Raw genomic sequence first — 20,280 nt, forward strand, 5'->3', positions numbered from 1 at the left:
TCCTTGTTGTATGGGAGATCGCAGCTGATGGTTGCTTAGCAACGTCGGACGCCTCAGGAGCGCAACTGCCCGAGCGCTTTGAAAAGGAGAAAGCGACGTGCCTTTTCCATGCGTTTTTTAGGTGCGACATGTGAACGGGCCTCTAAGGATCCCGGCCACAAACCCACTAGCTCTCGCAACACTCCACACACTACAAACACTACACAGATAACAAGATAAAGAAGGCAATATGTATTATTTTATTTTACAGTTAAATTATTGTTTATGTAATCAAGGATTTTTTTATCTTAAATGTCGCAGAAGCACTTTGTACTGAACTTTGAACTGCCTACCTCTTTGCACTTCAGTAAAAAAACGACTTTGGCCTTTTTTTTTTTTGCAGTAGTTTTTGAGGGGTTATTTTTCCTGTAAAGATATCGAGATTATATATCGTATATCAAGATATATTTTTTGCTCCATATTGCCCAGCCCTGTTACCTGTAATATATTCTTTTTATTGTTTCTTTTTTTTTAGATTTTGCATCCTCTTTTCTTTTTTTTCTCTTCTAACCATCCCTTATTTCAACCAAGGTAAGTTCTCTTTTTTTAAGCATCACTTAATAAAGGTGTTGTTTGAAGTTATTTTCTCCTTTAGTGTAAATTAATTTATTATATTAAACAGAACTTTTAACGAGGTGAATTAGACAGATGATATGGTATACCTGTGTTTTAACACAAAAGGTCTTTAGATTTCCACTTCTAGAATGAATGCTTAATTCGTGGTTATTATTTTTAATGAAAACAACTCAACAATAAAAGTACAATGCTAAATTTGCTTACTGTATTTCTAACATTAAAGGGATACTTCAGGATTTGGATTTAAGCTTTGTATTAGTAGAAAACCTGTAGTATTTTCAAATTACTCTGCTTTCCACGCTCATATCCTCCTATTGTTTTTTTAAGTTTTATTTTTTTTTGTCCAGAGGCTAAAGACTACAGCCAATAGCCCATAGGAGGTGGGATCTCACTCACAGCATGTGCACAGTGTACTGTACACTGATAGTGTCAGCTATCTTTTATTTGGAAGCTAAGCTAACAGGCTCTTGTGCTGTGGAGTAGTAGGAGGAAGTATTAGGAGTTACCATCCTATTTTTCCCGGACCTGTCGGGTTGCCGAGATAGTCCAAAATGTCCGATATTCAGCTTTTTGCTTTCTGCAGTCGCCATTCATTGTTTACATGCACACCTTTTGTTTCAATCTAACTGAATTAATTCCGATTGGTGAATCCGAAGTGTAGTGTAGTAGTGTTTACATTCATGTTGATGTGCATTAATAAGGAAATTCCCGCTCCTCTGTGAGAGATACGAGAGCGGTGCGTCTCACACGTGTTGCTCATCAGTAAACAATCCACCGGCCTTGCGTCACTCTCACTCGTCCTGATCGCCACAGTAAACATAATCAATGGTGACTGTAGAACGCAAAAGCCAAATCCAGGAAATGGGCGATCTCAATCTCTGTCAGACTCGTCACGGAGACTCATTATTAGCTAGCCTTCTTGTGTTTAACTGCGCTCTCTCACTGGTAGGTGTGGCTTCCTAGGGCAGTGAAGCAAGTGCATTCTGGGAGTTGTTGACTTTCATCCGCATGAGCCTAAAATACATTTTCTGGCTTTTCTCAGTCTAGAAGGCTCCAAATAAAAAATAAAAAAATCACATTTCTACTACATAAATGACCCATTTTAAATACACATTCATCTTTCCAGAGCTGAAGTATCCCTTCAATGAAGCGAACTTTAAATTTAATATTAGTCCTAGAGCAGAAAAAGTTTAATACTTTTAAAATACTATAATCACTTGACGCCATTGAACGGCTACTATCATGCAAAAACTGCAACAAATCCATTATTCATGATTAAAAATCTAAACCAAAAGATTACTTTTGTTTTAGTATCATAATTATTAAACCGTAATGAATTAAATGATCGCTACACTACACGGAAAGCCAGCTAAAAATTATTTGACAGATGTGTAAAGAATCACTGCAGGAAAAAGGAGAAGAAAAAAAAAAAAACTAGATTCAGTCCACTATAGCACATCCACTATAGTCACTATGACACATGATCAGACATTGTTTTTGCTACTTTTATTTTAAATGTATGGATTTATACTGTTCTACCAAACTTTTGTCTCTTTTGACCTGTCTGTAAATACCTGTAATACAGAATAATACTCTTGACTTGTGTATTGTTTTATCATTGTCATTTAATGTTTATTTGTTGATTGTAAAGGGTGACAGAATTTTACTGTGAACTATCCCTTTAATTTATTAACTTGCTCTCCTAATCTGCTGTTTCTCTCTCATTATAGGGTAGTGAACATCCTGAGCTTGAACTCATTAGGGATATTCCATGCACATTTTATTTGTGACTCTGTATTGTGTTCACTAGTGATGAATTACAATGAACGCAGCAATCTTAGGAAAAGGGCCCTCAAAAGAGTTGACACTTTTCTTAAATCAGTGGCTCATGAGGTGTATGACCATACTGATAATCTTAACAACTCTCCTGTTAGCATTCTTCCTGGTGGCATTCCCTCTGTCTGCAGACCTTCAGATTTGAATCCTACTTGCATCTCTGTTAGTGAGAATACAAACAGTAGCCATGATTGTAGCAGTACTGGTGAAACAAATTATGAAAGTGATCTCAGAAGGAGCATTACTGACTGGGCACTTCGTTTTGGTGTATCTCTCATTGCACTCTCTGCTTTATTGGCAATTCTTAGAGTGCATTTACCATTCCTGCCAAAAGATGGAAGGTCACTGTTAAAAACGAAAATGGAGTACAATGTGGAGATGATTGCCGGTGGATCTTTCCACTATTTTGGTATTGTCAATGCTTTCAGAAACACTTTGAGAAGCGTATGTTCTTGTTTTACAGACGGGCACACATTTAACATGCAACTAAATTTTGACGGAATCCCACTTTTCAAAAGTTCTTCAGTTCAACTTTGGCCTATTCTTGGCATGTTCAAAGGTCTATCTAAGAAACCTGTTGTCGTAGGGTTGTTTTGTGGGACCACTAAGCCAAAAAATCTTTCTGACTATCTCAGTCACTTAGTTTGTGAGTTGCAAAATTTAAGAAGAGGTTTTGTTTTTTGTGGCAAGACTTTCTTTGTCAAGGTAACGTCTATCATGTGTGATGCTCCAGCACGAGCCTTTATCAAAGGTATAAAATCTCATACAGGATACTATGGCTGTGACAAATGTCAGCAGAAAGGTTCCTATGTGAAACACCGCATGACATTTTCTGAGAACGATGCCTCCTGTAGAACAGATGAAGCTTTTCGACTGGGATTAGATGAGGAACACCATCTAACACCCTGTCCTCTTCTAGAAACTGACATTGACATGGTAACTGGTTTTCCTCATGATTACATGCACCTTGTGTGTTTGGGTGTAGTGAGACATCTAACGGATATGTGGTGTGGTTCAGTGGGCCCCCTGCGTACAAGGCTTTCGAGCATTCAGGTCTTGGGTATCTCTGAGAGACTGGTAGCATTAAAGGAATTCATTCCAGCGTTTCAGAGTTTGCCAGAAAGCCTAGGGCTCTCAGTGAGAGACTTAGTTGGAAGGCAACTGAATTCCGTCAACTGTTGCTGTACACAGGCCCTGTTGTTTTAAAGAGTGTGTTTCCTCGCCAGGTTTATGATAACTTTATGCTGTTGTCTGTTGCCATCTACATTTTGGCAAATTCAAACTATTGTATCGAAATGAATGATTTGGCTCACTCCTTTTTGGTATCATTTGTTGAGCATTATGGCTTGTTGTATGGAAAAGAGATGGTGGTATAAAACATTCATGGCTTGGTACATCTTGCTAGTGATGTTAAAGTGCATGGTCCTTTAGATGGCATATCTGGCTTCCCCTATGAAAATTATCTTGGTGAGCTTAAGAGATTGGTAAGGAAGCCTCACAATCCACTTGCACAGATTATCCGCAGGTTGTCAGAGCATGAGGAAAGGAACTATTATTCCACTGATGAAATTTCACCAATGTGCCCCCATAAAAATGGACCCATACCACAAACTCTGACAGAAGAAGTACATCAGTTCAGACAGCTTACTGTTGATGGTGTCATGCTGCGAATATCGAGCAGAGATGATTGCATTGCTATTCATGGCAAAGTGATTTCAGTAAAAAACATAATTGCTTATGGGGGTAAAGAGTATGTTATGTTTCAAGAGTATAGAGAGAAAGAGGCCTTATACACTTACCCTCTTGACTCCAGAAACATGGGAGTATTCATTGTGTCCAATTTGTCAACAGTGATGCACTTTACTGAGCTCACAAAGCCCTGGCAGAAGTGTGTGAGGTTGCCTCTGGGAGACAAATTTGCAGTCTTCCCTCTGACTCACACATCTTAATAATATCACCAATTAATGTACATAGTTCTTGAGAAGCAGCAACACCATTTCTGGATTATATTGTGGGACATGCTTTTGTAAGTGGCATTTATACGAATTTAATGAATCTAAATTAAGTCTAAAATGAATTACAACTCTTGTTTTTTTTTGTTTGTTTTTTTTTTTCAGCCAATGTATCATATCGTAATCTTTGAAACCACAAATGAAGTCGAGGTTGTCCCCCATAATTGGGTAAGGGACAATGTTTGTATGTGGCCTCCATACAAATATGAAGATAGAGTTAAAGCCATAAAATCAATGGTAAAGCCAGGACCATCCTGGACCCCCTTCAAAATCCGGATTATTTTTACTAGAGGTACATATAACCTTAGCTTCCGTGGGTCAGATTTACTAACAGGTTGCACCAGCATAAACTGTCTTTTGGTGTCGGGATTTATTAAAGACACTAAAAAGGCGTGAACAGTTATTTTTTTGCGGCTGACCTTGTTGCATATGTGTTTTTAAGAGTTTTCCTTTCAGACTCATGCAGAATCATTCAGATTAATTTAGATGAATCATGCAAGGCGATTAACTAAGGTTTTTGCTAGTTATTTTCCTGGTATTTGCACCATTGTTTACCTCTCCCAAAAAAGAGATTATGCCCATTTAGTAAATCTGGCCCATATATATATATATATATATATATATATATATATAAAATATTTTTCTCATATTATTTATTCATAATTTCTCTTTAATGTATTTTTTAGTTTGCTTCACAGAAACCTTGTTGTTTATCTATACAGAAACATATGAAGAAGCTCGCCAAAAACTACCAGAGGCAGAAATAAACACAGACCTTACAGACGTGGACTCGCCCCCCGTGAGAAGAAAAAGACACATGTAAATACAGCACATACAGAGCAGAGTATGGCTGCTGAATCAGGACAATAAATTGAATAATTTGTTTATTTTTTCTTCAGTAAAAGGGCACGTTTTTTCGATGATAGTGAAACTGAGGATGAAGCAAACTTTCCACTTCGTGCAGCACCAGCAATGCAAATCAACCCCATCAGGAAATGTAAGATTGGCCAATTTGTGCAACAGTTATAGTTTTATTAATTTAACACATTTGTTTTTTGTGAATTCATTTGAGGAATGCTTTCATCAGTTCTGGAAATACACTTTTGCCTTTGAATTTAGTAGGTACTTTTTTTTTTGTAATCCGTTTATTATGCTTTGCTTGCATGCTCTAATATATTTATATTTTATTGTGGGCCTATTTTATGTCCAATTTTTGTTAATTTAAAAATAATTGTGGCTATTTTAGTTTATTGACTTGTTTTTTTTTTAATTCAGGAAAATGTATTCTTTTTGCCAAGTTCATCCAGAAGTTTTGGTTTCGGCCCAGAATTTTAATTTCGGTGGATCCCTAATTAAAATACATATGTAAAAACAATGAGGCATACAATTGGTTTAAATAAAGCAGGGCTTGACATTAAGCCTTGTCATGTGCTTGTCCTTCGGACAAGTAAATCGGTCATTCATTTTGATTTTGTTTGTATTGTAAATATAATTTATTTGAAGCAATATTCTCATCAATGTCAAATCAGCTTTGATGAATGTAAATCTGCATATTTTTACATCGTATTAAAAAGGAACGATGGAGCACACATTTAAATTCTTACATTTGAACAATTACTTTTTGAATGAGACCCTATAGGGATTTTATAAATTAGCGCAGTATGTTTACTGAGTTTCTATGTGTGTTGCACTCATTTGGTTTGATTTCTCGAGAGGTTGGGCAAGCCTCAACAGCGCAAACCTTGCTGACAGTACATTATCATCATACTCTTTCAATCGCTCCACACACTAAATTATTGTAGAATCATTCTCCCTCTTGTTTTCCTCTACAGGTACCAGCAGAGCAGGGAATTACTCTCAACCACAGGCCAGAGAGGACGCAGAGACTATGAATTGTGAGTATTTGAAGAAAACACTGGGCATGTAATCGTCTAGTCATTTTATGAAAAAAGGTAGGACAAATTGCAACAAAATCAAATTTAACTAATTTTTGTATCCTGAATATGTCTTGAGAAAGGGGAAAAAAAGCCCAGAAGAATCCCTTTAGGGGAAAGTTTAGAAAGACCCAAATATAGCCTATTCCAGGGTGTCCACGGGGTTGTAAAAAGTATTAAAAGGTAGTAAATGAAATTAGCCTAAATTAAGGGCATTAAAAAGTATTAAAGTAATATACGTCATCTGACAAGGTATTACATTTTCAAATCCCTATCCAACTTGGCCTATGAGTTTCAATTTGTGTTAAGTGCAGGCCTTCTAAAATTCAAATTCGTGTAGATTTATTTATGTTGCGACTCTTGCGAGTAGGACCTGAGCGATATCATGTGACGTGGTGTTCGTTCGCACGTGTGCTGAAACAAATTGGGCTGACTTGGTGTCAAACCTGTTTGTGAGTTTGCTTCTATGTGAGTTTGCTTTTATTTCAGTCATTTAAGAGACATCAGGGTTTTTCCTGCATTGAAAGTTTTTTTGGCAGCCACCAAAGCCTTATTTGATCGGTGAGTAGCCTAATGTAGATGACATACATGTAGATGAGCTGCGCTCGTGACAGGGTGCATGTTAACTGAAATAACGAGCAGAGAGCAGGGTATCCGCGGGGTCATAAAAAGTCATAAAATGTCATAAATTTAACAATAAGAATTTAAGGCCATAAAAAGTCATAAAAAACGTCTGGTTTTTCCATACAAGGTCATAAAAACATTTAGCCACTTCTTAAATTTGATATGCTAGTCCATTAATTTGTTCTTCCATCAAAATGCGCTCGCAGCGGCAATGGCATTCATTTGTTTCACCTGTTGTAGTTCTGTATGAGGAATCTGGGTGATATCACAGCGTTCCGGAACTACTAGGTCCATACAGCAGCATACAGACTTGTCAGAAGGACTTTCACAGAAACCCGCGCGAACTCCGAACATACTGTATCATACTGAGTCACTGCTTAGATTAATTTAAATCATCCTGGCTATCACAATGGGAAAATGTACCTTTAACGATCTATGGCTCGAAGATGGTGGATTTAGTAGCTGGCTCAAGCTTGTCGCTAACAATCGGTATCAAGCATCCAAACACAAGATGCGGAAAAGCTGAACTGAGTAACTTAGCTGGTTACTCGCGCACTGCCGCGCTCTGTGTTCGGTGTGGAAACAGAGAGCCGCGTGTCACGGACAGTCCCTCTTGCACATGAACGAACAAATACTAATCGCAGTTTTGAAAAAAACAAAAGGACGTGAAAGAGCCCGATTCATTACCGCGGTGTTCAGGTGTTCAGGGCTCACGCTGAGAAAGGCATCTTAAAATGCTTTTACACCGAATTTGCTTCATTTTGCTCTTGTGCCGACAAATACATACAAAATATGTCAAAATACCCGCCTTGGAAAGTATGCTCGAAAAAAACTTATTTATTTGTCAGTTATTTCTAAAGTGAAAGTAAAGTTGAGGAAAAAGATGCGTTCATCGTCTCTTAAAGTGACCGCGCCTAATTTAGCTACTGGCTGCTGTAATGTTAATCCAAGAAAATGAAAGAAAAATCACTCACTGCTCTTGACTTCATTACTTTGTAGTTTTAACAAGAATTTATGTACAGTCAAACCAAAAATTATCCAGACTCCAGATATAATTTTTGATATACATATTTTACGAGTAGGTAAAGGACACTAATACAGATATGTAAGCATGTATAAGCAAACTGTGACATATTATACCCAAAGAATCTTCATACAGTGAACTATTAGTGAAATAGATATAAATGTTTTATCTATCTATCTATATATAAAACTGGGAACAAAAATTATTCAGCACCTTATAAAGCACCATGCATTGCTTATGTGTTTTTTTTTTTTTTTTCTGAATTGCTAATGAAACTTTTCACACCACAGTCTGAACAAAATGAAGCATTGCTTGGTAATTGGTCAACAAAGTATTGATAGTTGTGTAAATATTGTCATAATAACAGTTGTCTGTAGTTTTGGTTGATTACGTAGATTTCAAAGTTAGGACATTATCAAGACGAATTTGTTCGGACAGAGTTTAACTCTAAGTTCGTGTCATATTTTATAACCATTTTAGAAGCAATAGCAAATAAACTAATAATGTGAGAAATGTTCAAGGTGTCTGATTTGATTGTATATTTCATTTTTACATTGAAGACTATCCAGTGCTATTTTATATTTAATTATTCAGTTTCTGTACCTTGACCTACAAACTTGAAAAAAACGTAAACCGTGTGTAAATAGCACTATAATAATATAAACTCCATAATCATCCGGAAGGAGGCGGCGGGAACCGGCGGACAATCAAAATGCACTTTAATAACAAAAATAAACACAAAACAGCGCGTCAGCCCCTCACGGCGACTGAGGCGCACAAATAAAATCCAAAACATAAAATAAGACCCATGCCTGGTCCTCTCTCGTCCTTCACTATCGTCGCTCCAGTTTTATATCCTTCCATCTCCTCTGTGGGACTCGAGACCTGTGGTGGGGCGCAGGTGTCGTGGATTTCCCAATCACTCCGGACTCGCTCGTTCGCACATCTCTCGGCCCCGCCCCACTCGTCACATACCCCCATCGCCCCTCGCAGGCCTGGAGGTACTCCCGAGACTGCGCTCCATTCCCCCCCAGGGAAAAAAAATCTGGTTCCCAGACGCACTCCTGCTCGGCCCTCCACCAGCTGGGTGATATCCTCCGCGGTGCCTGGCGGTGGCACTGGACGGCCCTCGGCGGACGGCACGACACTCCTCCACCGCCCGGTGGACGGCGACGGCTCCTCCGGTTTTAGGCAGCCGGCAGGAGTGCCCCTCCGGATTCCTTCACCGAGGCAGGAGGCTCCCGCCCCCTGGCGAACGGCACCGACTCCTCCGCTCCCTCACGGACGGCAGCCGCCCCTCCATATCATGGGCGACCGGCAGCGAGCTCGCCCGTCCCCGGCAACTCACTCCAGCCCACAGCCTCGAGTGTCCATGGCGGCACACTTCCTCGCCAGCTCGATGGCACCGCGGATTCACCACAGCGGCGAGGGATCTTCAGCAGCGCGTCCCTCCTTCTCCCGGGCTTCGGCACCACTGTTATAATAAAAACTCCATAATCATCCGGAAGGAGGAGGCGGGAACCGGCGGACAATCAAAATGACACTTTAATAACAAAAATAAACACAAAACAGCATGTCAGCCCCTCACGGCGAGTGACGCGCACAAATAAAATCCAAAACATTAAATAAGACCCAGGCCTGGTCCTCTTTCGTCCTTCACTATCGTTACTCCAGTTTTATATCCTTCCATCTCCTCTGTGGGACTCGAGACCGGCGGTGGGGCGCAGGTGTCGTGGATTTCCCAATCACTCCGGCCTCGCTCGTTCCCACATCTCTCGGCCCTGCGCCACTCGTCACAAGCACAAATAAATAAAAATGAACGAACATACAAATTAAACCATTTTAAACAGGGCCCACTGGTAAAACCTTCACCGGGTCTCCGCTGACCCCAGCTACGTCCTGTGGGTGTTTAATACTGTGACTAAACACCAATAACACTTGTTATTTTGGAAAATAATGCCATAAAATAATTTTTACTTTACAATGTTACAATTGTTAAGTGTTCCTGTGTTCTTGATATTCAAGAAAAAGGCTAAGGCTTCAGTTTCTTAATCTTAAGAAATAATAGAATAACTGTTTTAATAAAACTTGTTACTTTCAATGAAAGTCAATAATTAAAAAAAAAAAGACTTTTGAAAGGAATTTTAATGACTGAAGTTATTTATCGTAATTAGTGTAGGTCATAAATTCAAATCCTAATGGTCATAAAAAGGTCTTTAAAAAGTCTTAAATTTGACTGATTAAACTCTGCAGAAACCCTGAGAGAGAGAGAAAGAGAGAAAGAGAGCCCCAGTCACACACGAACATTCTCTCCACTCTTGCTCTCTCTCTCATATTAATCAAAATCTATTGACACGATGGTAAAAGATCGGAAGACCGAAGTTTCAAGTGGTGCATTCAGAGATTTATTTATTGAATTACCACTGGGTGTGAATTGTGCTAAAATACACAGCCTTATCTTCTCTGAAAAGCGTTCCGCACATTTAGCTGACACAAACCACACTTTCAATAAACAAAAAAAAAACTATCCAGTGATGACGTGTTCTGTGTTTAGACAAATCTTGCGATGTCCTAAACTGCTGGGATAATCTCACAACGCGTACACATCCGCTAATGACGCATCGCATAATTCGCGAATTTCACTTTAATGAATGGTTAAAACTGATCTGTCCAACACGGAACTCACGAGACATCTGAATCGGAGTTTAACAAATCTGTAACACTTTACAATATGGTTCCATTTATTAAACTCTAGTCAACTACATTAATTAACATTAACTAACACTTCTACAGCATTAATCTTTCTCAATGTTAATTTCACAATTTACTAGTAGCCTACATTATTGAAATTTAATTTGCTAACATTAGTTAATGCACTGTGAAGTAATATGAAAAAACTATTCACGTATTCATGTGTGTTAACTACGTAGTATTATCAGGTTATTTATATTATGAGGTGTAGAAACATTACCAAAAAAAATCATTTAGTTTAGACTGGAGTGATGTGAAACCAGAAAAAAAGTACAAAGCAAGTTATTGGTTATTGTTATCTAGCTGCAATTTTTTTTTTTTTTTTTTTTTTTTTTTATCTGGCAGCTAATTTTATTCAATTGTACAGTAAATGGTAGAAAATTAGACTATTAGTTAAACTTTTTAATGCTACTTGTTTATTTTACTTTTTGATATTGATGTGATTATATGCCAATAATTATCAGGTCTAGCAAACAAGCATTTTCTCTTACAAAACTATGAAATCAAGTGGTAAAAAAAAAATTAAAAAAAATCTTTCACTTTACACAGCTACAGTTGCAGCTGTATTTTTTTAATGTTAACATGGGCAAACGGTGCATAATCTATGTATGTGCTAATTTTCACAAATACCACAACATATCTTAACATTGGGTATAGCCTAGGGCTGGAAAATCACAGGGTACTTCACGATACCGATACTGCGATTAATATATTATCAGTAATAACTCACAACATATCATGTTTTAAGAAATAAAAATATATTTTTTTTAATTAGGAAAATTAATCTCCATTTATCTTTTTGGATGAAACCCAATAACAAAAACAACTTGTGTCTTATCAGTTGTAACAAAAGTCACAGACACTATTTTTGTTTAGCTGCAGATGATTTTTTTTTCACTCGGGAGAAATCGAGTGGAATTGGTGAGGCTCGCATGGTCGCGGCTTGCAGCGTGTGAGAGGAATTACAAGCCGTTACGAGGACCTCCCGATAATTGAAACATGCTTTTTTCACCAGCTGTCCCCTATTGCAAAATCATACACAACTACGTGGATGGGGCTATACCTCAGTGGCAGCAACCATACAGCGTGCGCATTCACTGTCACACACACACACACACACTTTTCTCTCTCTCCCATTCGCAACTTCACGGTCTCTGTGTTTAACGCAAAAGCCCACGTGATTGCTGCCGGTGTCCTGACATTTTATCCTACCCTGTCAGATTTTCCTACGCGGGTTTACTGCGCACGCGCACATCAATATCGCGTCCTTTGTCTTATGCTAAACAACGATATTTAATGTATCTGCATTACTGTAAGGGTAGGTTTAGGGCTGGGGTAGGTGTAGACTTTAATAAAAACGCAATCTAATTGGTAGAAAATAATATTTATTGTTGGTATCCTGTAACTGTATCCCTTTTAGCTACAACCGCGAATATAACACATAATTACTGTATTTGCAGTACTGTAAGGGTATGATTAGGGTTGTGGTAGGTGTAGACGTTAATAAACCATAACTTTACAGTAGAATTTTCGTTGTGGAATTGTACTACCCACTGTTTTGGTGGGAGGTAGGAAAATCTGACAGCGTAGGACAAATCGACAGAACACCGGCTCTGAATACAATTCATGCAGGACAGTCGTGCCATGTACCAGCTGCTTTGACCCGATTATCAGTTAAACTGACTCGCAACGTGTGCAATATCTCACGACCTCCCGAGTGTCCGAACTTGCACAGTGTACGCCCGCCCTAACGGCTGTGATTCCTTCGGGGGGAACGCGCTGAATCTGACTGCAGTAAATGTGAAAGATATGAAGAAAAATGAAGTTAATTCGGCCAGTGCTCATATCTGTATTTACATCCTGTTTTCAGTTGAAGTCCAAAGTAATCGATTGTCGAATTCACGCGCATATGTTTAGTTACCTATGATCACCCGAGTAAACTCGACAATCGACTACTATGGACTTCGACCGAAAACAGGATGTAAATACAGATATGAGCGCTGGCCGAATTAACTTCATTTTTCTTCATATCTCATACCCAGCCCCAAACCCCATCTCTGCAAAGATATTTAATAAAGGCTGGTTTAAAGTTTAAAGTTGAGTTTGCTTCTGTTGCAATTTGTCCTAAGTTGACCCCCATTTTGGCTTAAAATGATTTTATATAAATATATATAATTAATTTTTTTAAGCTTAGAATGTTTATAGCTGTGTCTGAAACCGTTCACTCATTCCCTAATTCCTTTATAATAGTGTATGGCGTTTAAGTGCACTATATCTGCAAGGAGTGAACGAAAAAAGAGTGAATTCGGACGCTGACGTTTACACTGCGCGTCGGAGAGCTGGAGCTGTCGGAGTAAAGGCTTCGCCACACGTGATGAAACTCCTATTACCTTACATGTTACTTATAATATATAATAAATAATATTAACAACAGTCATTGACGTTTTGCATATACCTCTGTGCCAGCTTTGTAGTTTCATCAATTGAAATTGTTTACTCCTGCTCACAGATGACAGGGTCATTGAGCGCCTCAGGCGACCATTATGATTACATTCGAATGATAGATGATCAACGAATATTTTTCAAATCATCCACCAAATTATCATAAATTCCTTAGTTTAAAAAGTTAAAACGCATTGTTTTAATGCCTAAATAATATTTTAATAAATTAACTTAACAATATTTCGTAATGTCAAATATATAATCTCAATATTTTAATACGTTTTATTCAATAAATAAATTAATGGTAAAAATAAGGATTAAATGTTAAAGCAGAAATAAGATAGCTGTAAAGTAATCTCTGGTTTAAGCTCACTCGCTACTGCACTTTCATGCATGCTCAGTCCTCTACGCATTGGATTGTGAGAAATTGTGCTTTAAGTTTTTATGTAGGGAATGATGTTGTTCAATCAGAATTCGGACACCACTACAAAATGGCCGACACCCTAAATAGTGCACTATATAGTGGATAGGGAGCGATTTCAGACACAGCTTATATCTTTGTGTTTTGTGTTAATATCTAATGTTAGCCAAATTCAGGGATGACATTATTTATGGCTTGTTTTGATGCCATCAGGGCACCAAAAACAAATTCACAGCAACCAAAGGAGGACATCAACACCATTGAAACAGACATCAGTAACCCGTAAATTTACGATAAAACCTTTTCTTCCCATTTAACCCATACCCATATTTTACCCATATAACGTGCTAAAATCTACTGTTAAACTTTGGCCTTTCCCACTAATTAGCCTTGACAGCAAGGAATCGCACCCCACACTTTAGACATGGAGAGGCAGAGGTCTTAAGTTGTAAGTAATACTGTGTCAGTTCACTAACACTGCATTCAAAAATTACAGGTTTACCCATATATCCAAAATACTGTTACACAACATGCGTTATCTTTCACAACAATTTAAGTTCTAAAACTGACCGTGTTTAACTCATTAACCTATTAAACTAAATTTTGTACAACCAAAAGTAAAGTAAAAGTTTTTCTTCCTTCTGTCATTTAACATGTTCAAACTAATATATTGTTGTGGTGTTCCCTTCTTTAGCATCATCCCACACTGGTTTCAGTGAAGGTTGGTACAGACTTTTTTTTTTTATGCTGTTTTTTTTTTAACACAGTAATGCATTTTTTTTTTTCATAGCTTTTTCTTTTTTTATAGCTTGGATACGCAAAATTCTTGCAAACCAAGAAATGATCAAAGAACAGATGGGAACATTGGTTAAATTGGTCTACGACCTCAAAAAATTATCAACTACAGAAGACAGCCCAACATTAAACACAGACTGTTTTCCACTGTCAAGTTTTCAACAACTTCAAGTCATGGAGGGGCAGCTGCAGCAGGAAGACTACAAAAACGGCTGTGGTAAGATTTCATATTTCAATAGAACAATTTAACTGCTCAATTAACTGTGTCAGTGTTTTCATCTTTTGTTCATTGTACATGGTACAGAAGGTAGTCAACCACATGTTAAAATCATATCTGTACTGGCTGGGCCGGTTCGACATGGAATGGTTAAGCAACAAGAGAGGTTTGGCTTGGTGAAGAAGCGGCAATTTTACTCTCTAACTGATTTGCTCAAGTCAAAATGTGTATGGTAATAGTTGGTACTAACCAATGAGATTGATTGGTTGCGAATAAGTTCCTCCTACTGCTGAAGGAACTGAAATGAATGTAAATTAGCAAATGATTTACTCACCCTCAAGTCATCCTAGGTGTATATGAAATTATTCTTTCAGACAAATACAATCAGTTATATATAAAAATAATGTCCTGGCTCTTCCAAGCTTTATAATGGCAGTGATTGGCTGTATATTCCAGGGCCTGTCTGCTGGAAGCTATCTATTTTTCTAATTCTAAAGCAACCATTCACTTCAATGAGCCTTTGTTAAAGGACAATTCCGGTGAAAATGAACCTAGGGGTAATTAACACATGGTTACCGAGTCAATCGTTCCCTGGGATGCGTTTGCATTATAATCGAATGTAAAGAGTTATATCTCTAAAAACAGATTAGCTCATAACGCTAGTATATGGGGCTCAGAGTAAGTAAAAAGTAAATCGCTAGTTAATACCACTAACTAGGCTCAAAATAGCCTCACACTAGCACAGTAGCATAATGAGGGTCCCTAAATGCCAACCGAAGCATTGAGAACTTTGTAAGTGTACAGACAGTTTAATAAGAAGATATTTTATAAAGACAGTACATTACGCGTTTAAAGGCATTCGTCATCTTGGAAAACAGTCTAGACTAGTCGAGCCACGAACGCAGTGCTATGTTAGATTTCATAAACGTAATTCCTATCGACCCCCCAGAGATGTGTGGAGCACTTTATGATGGATGGACGCACTTTTGCACTTTAAAACAGAAACGGTTATTCTACTATCCTTTTATAGGCTAAATAATTTCAAATTAACTGTTATATTGAACTGTAAAAGCCCACCCTGTTTTTGAACATTCTAATCAAGTATGATGTTTGCTTGTTCATTTATTTTTACAGATAAACACGTTAGCCTTGAGGGGAGGCACAACAGTAAAGGAAAGTGTATGGCGGATTCTGAGCTTCCTTCTATCAAATGACATGGCCCGGCAAATGAACTGGAGGGGAATCAATGGAAAAGCAGCATTCAAAGACACCTCTCTGAAAACTATAATTAATGGTATGGCTTTCTGAAATTAACTACTGTTTTATTTGTGTTTGGTGTCAGCTAAAAAAACAATTCCCTATAAATGTTAGATTTCATAATACATAATAATAATTTGGTTATTTACTGTTGGTCATGTGTCATTGTAGCTGCAGTCAGAAGAAACCGTTTGACTTCCACTGCAACAGACCAGGAAGTAGAAAACTGGATAAAGAGATGGCTGCAGCTTTCTGCAGACAGGGATGGAGGCCGTCGGGCAAGACAAAAAAATTGACTGTTTCCTGGTTCTGACACTTTTTCAACGGACTGCTGTTTTTGAACTATAGATCGGATACTCCACTTGTTCATTAAATATTATAAATAATAACCTTGTTCATAATATGTAGACCTTGTCTAATGTTTTCTTTGGACTGATTTCTGGCAGTCCTCCTTTTCTGGACCCTCTGCCTGTTTAATTGTATGTATGTATTATATTTATTGTTTCCTTTTTTGTTTTGTTTGGACTACTTCCTTGGTTTCTTGCAGTCCTCCCCTTCTGGACCCTGCCTGTTTTTATTTTATATTTGTTATTTATATAATATGTATTTAGAATATGTATTGTTTCCTGTTTTGATTACTATTTATACATTTAAATGCATTCATGAAATATTTTATATTTATTAAATCACTTTTGACTGGTTATTTGAGTATTTTCTTTAATATATGATAATTAGATCTGGGCCAGATGTGGGCCATGCCATTTTTTGAGATTTGGCCCAGATGTGGCCCATGTCTGGCCAGTTGTGGCCCATGCCTTGTCTGAGATGTGGCCCATGTCTGGCCCAGTTGTGGCCCATGCCATGTCTGAGATGTGGCCCAGTTGTGGCCCATGCCATGTCTGAGATGTGGCCCATGTCTGGCCCGATTGTGGCTGACTTCTAGCTGCCACACTCAGGTTGAGTCATCGCCGTCATTCCGCGCGGTATGTGGGCCAGAAGAATATGGGAGATGTGGGCCAGAACTGGGCCACATGTCATTTGCTATCTGGGTTCACTGTCTTCACTGTGTACTGTGGCTTGAATTCAGAGTTTGGGGGTCGTCTCACAAACTGCCTGTGGCCCTTGGACCCAAAAAGAACAATTTTACTCTCATCAGTCCACAAAATGTTCCTCCATTTCTCTTTAGGCCAGTTGATGTGTTCTTTGGCAAATTGTAACCTCTTCTGCACATGCCTTTTTTTTAACAGAGGGACTTTGCGGGGGATTCTTGAAAATAGATTAGCTTCACACAGACGTCTTCTAACTGTCACAGTACTTACAGGTAACTCCAGACTGTCTTTGATCATCCTGGAGGTGATCATTGGCTGAGCCTTTGCCATTCTGGTTATTCTTCTATCCATTTTGATGGTTGTCTTCCGTTTTCTTCCACGTCTCTCTGGTTTTGCTCTCCATTTTAAGGCATTGGAGATCATTTTAGCTGAACAGCCTATCATTTTTTGCACCTCTTTATAGGTTTTCCCCTCTCTAATCAACTTTTTAATCAAAGTACGCTGTTCTTCTGAACAATGTCTTGAACGACCCATTTTCCTCAGCTTTCAAATGCATGTTCAACAAGTGTTGGCTTCATCCTTAAATAGGGGCCACCTGATTCACACCTGTTTCTTCACAAAATTGATGACCTCAGTGATTGAATGCCACACTGCTATTTTTTTGAACACACCCCTTTCAACTAATTCAACTAATTGCCCAATTGCACAGCCTTAAGAGCGTGCATATCATGAATGCTGGGTCTCATTTGTTTTCTGAGAATCTACTGAACCTACTGGTAACTTGTTTGCCACGTAGCAATAAAAAAATATACGAAAAACCTTGATTATTCTGGTTAGTCACATTGTACTGCTATTATTTTGAACAATACTGTATAAGTGCATAAGCACTTTAAATCATGTCCCATTTTCAAGCACTCATAAAAATCTTTGCTTTATAGGTTTGCTCGTTCTTTCAGTTTATTTCTGTTTACAGACAATCTGTCCATTACTGTATTAAGTTTCAAATATTTTTACTGTATAGTTTTGGAGAAAACTGAAGCCAAAATCAACCCCAAGCATCTAAGTGCATACGCACTTTACATAATTTCCTATTTTCAAACACTCATAAAAATCTTTGCTTTATAGGTTTGCTCGTTCTTTCAGTTTATTTCTGTTTACAGACAATCTGACCATTACTGTATTAAGTTTCAAATATTTCTAATGTATAGTTTTGGAGAAAACTGAAGCCAAAATCAACCCCAAGCATCTAAGTGCATACGCACTTTACATCATGTGCCATTTTCAAGCACTCATAAAAATCTTTGCTTTATAGGTTTGCTCGTTCTTTCTGTTTATTTCTGTTTACAGTCAATCTGACCATTACTGTATTAGGTTTCAAAGATTTCTACTGTATAGTTTTGTAGAAAACTAAAGCCAAAATCAACCCCAAGCATCTACAGTATTGTTCAAAATAATAGCAGTATAATGTGACTAACCAGAATAATCAAGGTTTTTAGTATATTTTTTATTGCTACGTGGCAAACAAGTTACCAGTAGGTTCAGTAGATTGTCAGAAAACAAACAAGACCCAGCATTCATGATATGCACGCTCTTAAGGCTGTGCAATTGGGCAATTAGTTGAAAGGGGTGTGTTCAAAAAAATAGCAGTGTCTACCTTTGACTGTACAAACTCAAAACTATTTTGTACAAACATTTTTTTTTTTTTTCTGGGATTTAGCAATCCTGTGAATCAGTAAACTAATATTTAGTTGTATGACCACAGTTTTTTAAAACTGCTTGACATCTGTGTGGCATGGAGTCAACCAACTTGTGGCACCTCTCAGCTGTTATTCCACTCCATGATTCTTTAACAACATTCCACAATTCATTCACATTTCTTGGTTTTGCTTCCGAAACAGCATTTTTGATATCACCCCACAAGTTCTCAATTGGATTAAGGTCTGGAGATTGGGCTGGCCACTCCATAACATTAATTTTGTTGGTTTGGAACCAAGACTTTGCATGTTTACTAGTGTGTTTTGGGTCATTGTCTTGTTGAAACAACCATTTCAAGGGCATGTCCTCTTCAGCATAGGGCAACATGACCTCTTCAAGTATTTTAACATATGCAAACTGATCCATGATCCCTGGTATGCGATAAATAGGCCCAACACCATAGTAGGAGAAACATGCCCATATCATGATGCTTGCACTTCCATGCTTCACTGTCTTCACTGTGTACTGTGGCTTGAATTCAGAGTTTGGGGGTCGTCTAACAAACTGCCTGTGGCCCTTGGACCCCAAAAGAACAATTTTACTCTCATCAGTCCACAAAATGTTCCTCCATTTCTCTTTAGGCCTGTTGATGTGTTCTTTGGCAAATTGTAACCTCTTCTGCACATGCCTTTTTTTTAACAGAGGGACTTTGCGGGGGATTCTTGAAAATAGATTAGCTTCACACAGACGTCTTCTAACTGTCACAGTACTTACAGGTAACTCCAGACTGTCTTTGATCATCCTGGAGGTGATCATTGGCTGAGCCTTTGCCATTCTGGTTATTCTTCTATCCATTTTGATGGTTGTCTTCCGTTTTCTTCCACGTCTCTCTGGTTTTGCTCTCCATTTTAAGGCATTGGAGATCATTTTAGCTGAACAGCCTATCATTTTTTGCACCTCTTTATAGGTTTTCCCCTCTCTAATCAACTTTTTAATCAAAGTACGCTGTTCTTCTGAACAATGTCTTGAACGACCCATTTTCCTCAGCTTTCAAATGCATGTTCAACAAGTGTTGGCTTCATCCTTAAATAGGGGCCACCTGATTCATACCTGTTTCTTCACAAAATTGATGACCTCAGTGATTGAATGCCACACTGCTATTTTTTTGAACACACCCCTTTCAACTAATTCAACTAATTGCCCAATTGCACAGCCTTAAGAGCGTGCATATCATGAATGCTGGGTCTCATTTTTTTTCTGAGAATCTACTGAACCTACTGGTAACTTGTTTGCCACGTAGCAATAAAAAAATATACGAAAAACCTTGATTATTCTGGTTAGTCACATTGTACTGCTATTATTTTGAACAATACTGTAGTTTTGGAGAAAACTAAAGCCAAATTCACCCCAAGCATCTAAGTACATAAACACTTATCCAGTTTCCAAGCACTCATAAAAATCTTTGCTGTATAGGTTTGCTCGTTCTTTCAGTTTATTTTTGTTTACAGACAATCTGACCATTACTGTATTAAGTTTCAAATATTTCTACTGTATAGTTTTGGAGAAAACTGAAGCCAAAATCAACCCCAAGCATCTAAGTGCATACGC

The 20,280-nt window shown here is 38.0% G+C and overlaps 1 protein-coding gene across 4 annotated transcripts; it reads left to right on the top strand.

Annotated features, from left to right (window-relative positions):
* Window positions 1-514: 514 nt before the first annotated feature.
* Window positions 515-16,785, top strand: LOC113091275 (uncharacterized). Of its 4 annotated transcripts, XR_003287325.1 has the most exons (10): window positions 4,039-4,477; window positions 4,569-4,755; window positions 5,186-5,282; window positions 5,363-5,460; window positions 6,296-6,358; window positions 13,047-13,167; window positions 14,354-14,380; window positions 14,468-14,671; window positions 15,806-15,965; window positions 16,100-16,785. XR_003287325.1 is itself a non-coding variant. In XM_026256684.1 (9 exons), the coding sequence occupies exons 2-8, from the start codon at window positions 4,572-4,574 to the stop codon at window positions 15,883-15,885; spliced, it is 771 nt and encodes a 256-aa protein (XP_026112469.1). In that variant the 5' UTR covers window positions 515-570; window positions 4,569-4,571; the 3' UTR covers window positions 15,886-15,965; window positions 16,100-16,784. The 4 variants fall into 4 exon arrangements, 3 of the variants coding, with proteins under 3 accessions (XP_026112469.1, XP_026112467.1, XP_026112470.1); XM_026256684.1 differs by lacking the exons at window positions 4,039-4,477; window positions 13,047-13,167 and adding an exon at window positions 515-570 and having other exon boundaries at window positions 14,450-14,671; window positions 16,100-16,784; XM_026256682.1 differs by lacking the exon at window positions 13,047-13,167 and having other exon boundaries at window positions 14,450-14,671; window positions 16,100-16,784.
* Window positions 16,786-20,280: the final 3,495 nt, after the last annotated feature.

This window comes from Carassius auratus, unplaced genomic scaffold, assembly GCF_003368295.1.
Source record: "Carassius auratus strain Wakin unplaced genomic scaffold, ASM336829v1 scaf_tig00214178, whole genome shotgun sequence".
NCBI classification, from domain to species: domain Eukaryota; kingdom Metazoa; phylum Chordata; class Actinopteri; order Cypriniformes; family Cyprinidae; genus Carassius; species Carassius auratus.